Source organism: Carcharhinus amblyrhynchos, unplaced genomic scaffold (assembly GCF_965287045.1).
Source record: "Carcharhinus amblyrhynchos unplaced genomic scaffold, sCarAmb.v2.hapA scaffold_38, whole genome shotgun sequence".
In the NCBI taxonomy this organism is placed as follows: domain Eukaryota; kingdom Metazoa; phylum Chordata; class Chondrichthyes; order Carcharhiniformes; family Carcharhinidae; genus Carcharhinus; species Carcharhinus amblyrhynchos.
The window spans coordinates 2,382,267-2,387,027 of NW_027649779.1; the positions used below are offsets into that span (position 1 = coordinate 2,382,267).

At 49.5% G+C, this 4,761-nt stretch overlaps 1 protein-coding gene across 1 annotated transcript; it reads left to right on the forward strand.

The window, feature by feature from the left end:
- Nucleotides 1-1,324: 1,324 nt before the first annotated feature.
- LOC145362384 (uncharacterized) lies at nucleotides 1,325-3,600 on the forward strand. Its single transcript, XM_080218437.1, has one exon. It carries the CDS (start codon nucleotides 1,325-1,327, stop codon nucleotides 3,104-3,106), a length of 1,782 nt encoding a protein of 593 aa, XP_080074563.1. The 3' UTR covers nucleotides 3,107-3,600.
- Nucleotides 3,601-4,761: the final 1,161 nt, after the last annotated feature.

The window sequence follows — 4,761 nt, forward strand, 5'->3', positions numbered from 1 at the left end:
TGAAGTAATAGAAACACCAGCATTTAGCGAAAAGGAAGAAGCCGAGCTAAAATCACTTGGGGGTCAGAAAGATGAAAGAGGGAAATGGACATTACCCGATGGTCGACAACTATTAAACCGACCGATGACCAGAGACATAATTAGTCATCTCCATCGGGGAGGACACTGGGGGACACAGGCGATGTGCGATGCATTTCTGCGTCAGTACGCACATCCCGGTTTATACACTGTGGCTAAGCAAGTCACGAAAGATTGTGTAATTTGTCGGAAGATAAATAAAAAAGGACTGAGACAGAATACGAAGCAAGGAGGGAGAAGCCCAGCCTATAGGCCCTTCGAGTATATCCAAGTGGATTATACCGAACTCCCCCCCATAGGGCGCCTGAAATATCTTTTGGTAATAGTGGACCACTTGACAGGGTGGGTTGAGGCGTACCCAACCGCCATAGCCTCGGCGACACAGGTTAGCAAGGTCCTTCTCAAACAAATTATCCCACGATACGGACTCCCCCGGGCCATCGATTCAGACCAGGGGAGCCAGTTTACGTCCACTGTCCTACAGAACATAGTGCGGGCAGTGGGGGTAAGCTGGGATTTCCACACCCCTTGGCATCCCCCGTCCTCGGGCAAGGTGGAAAGAATGAATCAGACTATTAAAAAACAGCTGACAAAACTCAGGACAGAGACCGGGTTGCCCTGGACCAAGTGCCTTCCCCTTGCCTTGCTGCAAATACGAACGCAGCCACGACGGGACTTGGGGGTGTCCCCATACGAAATAATGTTCGGTCTCCCCTTTAATGGGCCAAAAGGGGAACTCCCCACATTCGAGTCCCGCGATGTATTTGTGCATAAATATGTTGAGGTCCTGGGGTCTGCTCTATCTCATTTACGCCAACAGGGACTCCTGGCACAGACACCACCTCTCGAGTTTGCGATACACACCATCAAGCCAGGGCATTGGGTCCTAATCAAGAACCGGAAACTCCGGACTTTAGAACCGATCTGGGATGGTCCCTACTTAGTACTTCTGACCACGGAAACGGCTATCCACACGGCTGAGAAAGGCTGGACGCATTACACTCGAGTGAAAGGACCGGTGCCAGAACCAGCAGAAGAAGTGCCTACTCCTGGCCACCACACCGCGAAGAACTGATTGGACTTGATTTTTGATATGTCAATTTGGGCAATATACGGCAATAGCGGGATGTTACTAATAATATGTTTACTCTATGGGGGCATAGGTGCTGGGCAGGCGGCCCAAGTGTACTCCCTTACTATAATCCAATCACCCCAGGCACAGGTAATTGAGATCGACCTCTGTCGAATGGTACCCTGCAAAGACGACCCCACGGGGCAGAAGAGATACCAGGGGAGGGAAATAGAATTACTTGTCTTCGATAAGAACCCAAAGTGTACTAAAAATGAACAGGGGAAAGTAGAATCTTGTCAAGTAGGGGGGTTAAATGAAGACGTTAAGTTAAGGATTCGCGAGAAAGTATCACTGGTTCCATGGAAGATCTTTCCCAGAGACTGTAAGCTAAACCAATGTAACCCCCTCTACCTCACCATAAAAAAGTCAGACGACGGTGGGACAGAGGGCCTCGACGGACAAGTTTTTGGGGTCAAGATCAAGGAACACACAGGGAGGGTGGGGGTGGCCCTGTGTTGTGTGCGGGTTACAGTCAAAAATGCCGAAACCAGGAACTCCTCCGCCCCTAGCCGGGGAGTCTCGGGAGAAGTCAGGGTAGTGGAGGTAAAGGATTTAAGAGAGACCATTGAAATAGAAACGGGATTCAGGGAAGCGAACGCCTGGATAGAATGGGTCAAATATACAGTACAAAGTGTCGGAAAAGGTAACTGTTATGCGTGCACCAGTAGCCGGCCAACTCCCCAGGTGGTCCCATTCCCGCTGGGATGGGATAAAGAACCAGCTGAAATGGAGTGTATGGTGAAACTGTATCAAAACAGAGAGGCTTGGGGAGACCCCACTTGTCGCTCCTTGAGCCTGACATTTCCCCCAATCAAACTGAACAGGGCGTCTCAACCCCCCCCTTTTTCCGGAGTAACGGGGATACATCACACCTGTATCACCCGGACTGGGGATGGATTGGACAGGGAAGTGGGAAGCTTCGATAGGTGTGGAACAGTTAAGGAAGTCAGCGACACCACCGAGGGAGGAAACTACTCCCAAATCCAGGTACCTAGAGCTGATCTATGGTGGTACTGTGGAGGGAGGACTTTGAGACCCATTTTACCTCAGAAATGGAAGGGCACTTGTGCACTTATCCAATTGGCCGTACCCTTTACCCTGGCATTCGAACATCAGGGACCCCGTGGAAAAGAACGAGGGAAAAGGAGCCTCCCGGGTTCTTTTGATGAACGAATATATCTGGACGCCATAGGGGTCCCTAGGGGGGTCCCTGGTGAGTACAAAGCCAGGAGCCAGATAGCAGCAGGATTTGAATCCCTGTTCTGGTGGGTGACTGTCAACAAGAATGTAGATTGGATCAACTATATCTATTATAATCAACAGAGGTTTGTTAATTATACCCGAAATGCGATAAGCGGGATAGCGGAACAATTGGACGCAACCAGCAGAATGGCCTGGGAAAACAGGCTAGCCCTGGACATGATTCTAGCAGAGAAAGGGGGGGTATGCGTCATGATAGGAACTGAATGCTGCACCTTTATCCCAAATAACACAGCTCCCGATGGGTCAATTACCCGAGCCCTCGAAGGGCTAACGACCCTAGCTAATGAACGAGCTGAGAACTCGGGTACAGACCTAGATCTCACTGGGTGGTTGGAAGCTTGGTTCGGCAAATGGAAAGGAGTAGTAATGTCCGTCCTTGTCTCTTTCATGGTAACGGCAGGGGTATTGGCCGCCCTAGGGTGTTGTATCATCCCTTGTGTTCGGGGGTTGGCTCAGCGGCTAATCGAAACAGCCCTGACTAGGGGGGATGTCCTGAATGGAAAAGTGATAAATATGAATTTAGAGACGGAAGAGAGGATAAGCCTCTTAGGCGATAAAACTCTGGATGAACAGGCCCTCGACCTGCTGGAACGCCTGGAACACCAGAAGAATGTCAAAAATTACAAAGCGTAAGAAAAACAGGGGGGATTGTGAGGGATGGTAGCGGTAGTGTAATTTTTGAGTCAAGCCATCTGGGGCGGAAACCATGACAGAACCGTTAGTGTAACCTGAGGGGTTAAACGCTAAGACCAGCAGATGATGAAACACGCAGAAAAAGAAGAAAAAAAAAACATGAGACTGGCAGGCGCTCGGGGTCTTCAGCATAGCCTAAAAGAGATTTACACCATATAAAATAAATGGGTAAGCAATTTACGGGACAATGAAAAAGAGTTAGCTGAATTGATGAGAGGTAAAACGATTTAAGCCTTAAAAGGGGTGATTGGATTAGAGTTAATGGGATGTCAACAAGGGAGGAGATCACTCAGTAAAGAGATTAAGGAGTGGTACCCAATAAAGAAAGGAGGGCTGTCCTATTGTTATCTAGGAAAAATGTATATAAACTAAGATTGTGTAAAGCAAGGTGTGTGTACCCACGGGACGGCACCCTTTCTTGCAAGATCGAATAAACCGACAGTTAGCTGAACTCATCCGTGTATTTGATTCAAGGGGGGGAATCATAAAGTGAGTATCTGACCGTTTCTCACAGCGTGGACAAAGGTCGTAGGGAGAAGAGGGCACTCACAATGTTAAAATGGCAGCGTGGGCTCGGTCGAAGGGCCTGTTTCCCGTGCTGTGTTATTCTTCATTCTACTACAGATGGACAAGGGGGCTGGATTCACAGCCCAGCAAGTCAAGGTATCCTCTTTAAATGGTCAGGTCCCACAATGAAGGGAAGCAGCCTCGGTTCACACTGGAAGTTCCTGTCCTCCCGCACTCAGCCGGCTCGAGCTGACCCCTGGTCCTCTGGGCGATCTGTCCATAAGGATAGGAGCCTGTTGATTCATAAGGAAGCTTGCATTTATATAGTGCCTTCCACCTTTTGGGATACCGCAGTCAACGCTTGAAGATTGCAGCCAATTTGCACACAGCAAGCTCCCACAGAAGGTAACGTGATGATGACCAGATCACCCGGTCTCACTCATTAATTGTGGGATAAATATCAGGCCCCGGGACACCCCGGGGTCACACCTGTCCTCTTCCGGCTGTTGCTGTTGGATCTTTTATGTCTACCTGAGGTGGAAACAGGGCTCTCGAGTTAGTCTCTCACTCGAGACATGGTCGCTCTGCCTGTCCGGCTCTCCCTTAGTACCGGGAATGGTTTGGAAATTCAACCCCCGCCCGACCTCCTGACTCAGGGGCACGAGAGATACCAACTGTCATGTTGTGCTGTTCAGAATCAGCGAGCTGGTAATCCAGAATGGCAAGACAGAAGGAGGCCATTCTGCCCGTTTTGTCTGTGCTAGCCCTCTGCAATGAAAATTCACACAGTGCCCATTTCCCCCGCGTCTGGTCAATTTTTCCTCTTCAAAAAAAAATCCAATTCTCTATTAAGAACAGTGACTGAATCTGCCTCCAGCACATCTCCTTTGCCCAGACTCGAAACATTCACAGCTTTCCCCACAGTGTCGGGCCCTATAAAGAGCTCCTATTGGAGTAGGTTAGGACTGGAAAGCAGGGGAGGTCAGATTCAACTCGTTTTGAACCAGGGTTAGACTGCACTGGGAGCACTGCCAACATCAGTGATCTCCAAGGAAGAACAGCAGCCCACTGGAAGCCAAATTGGGAGA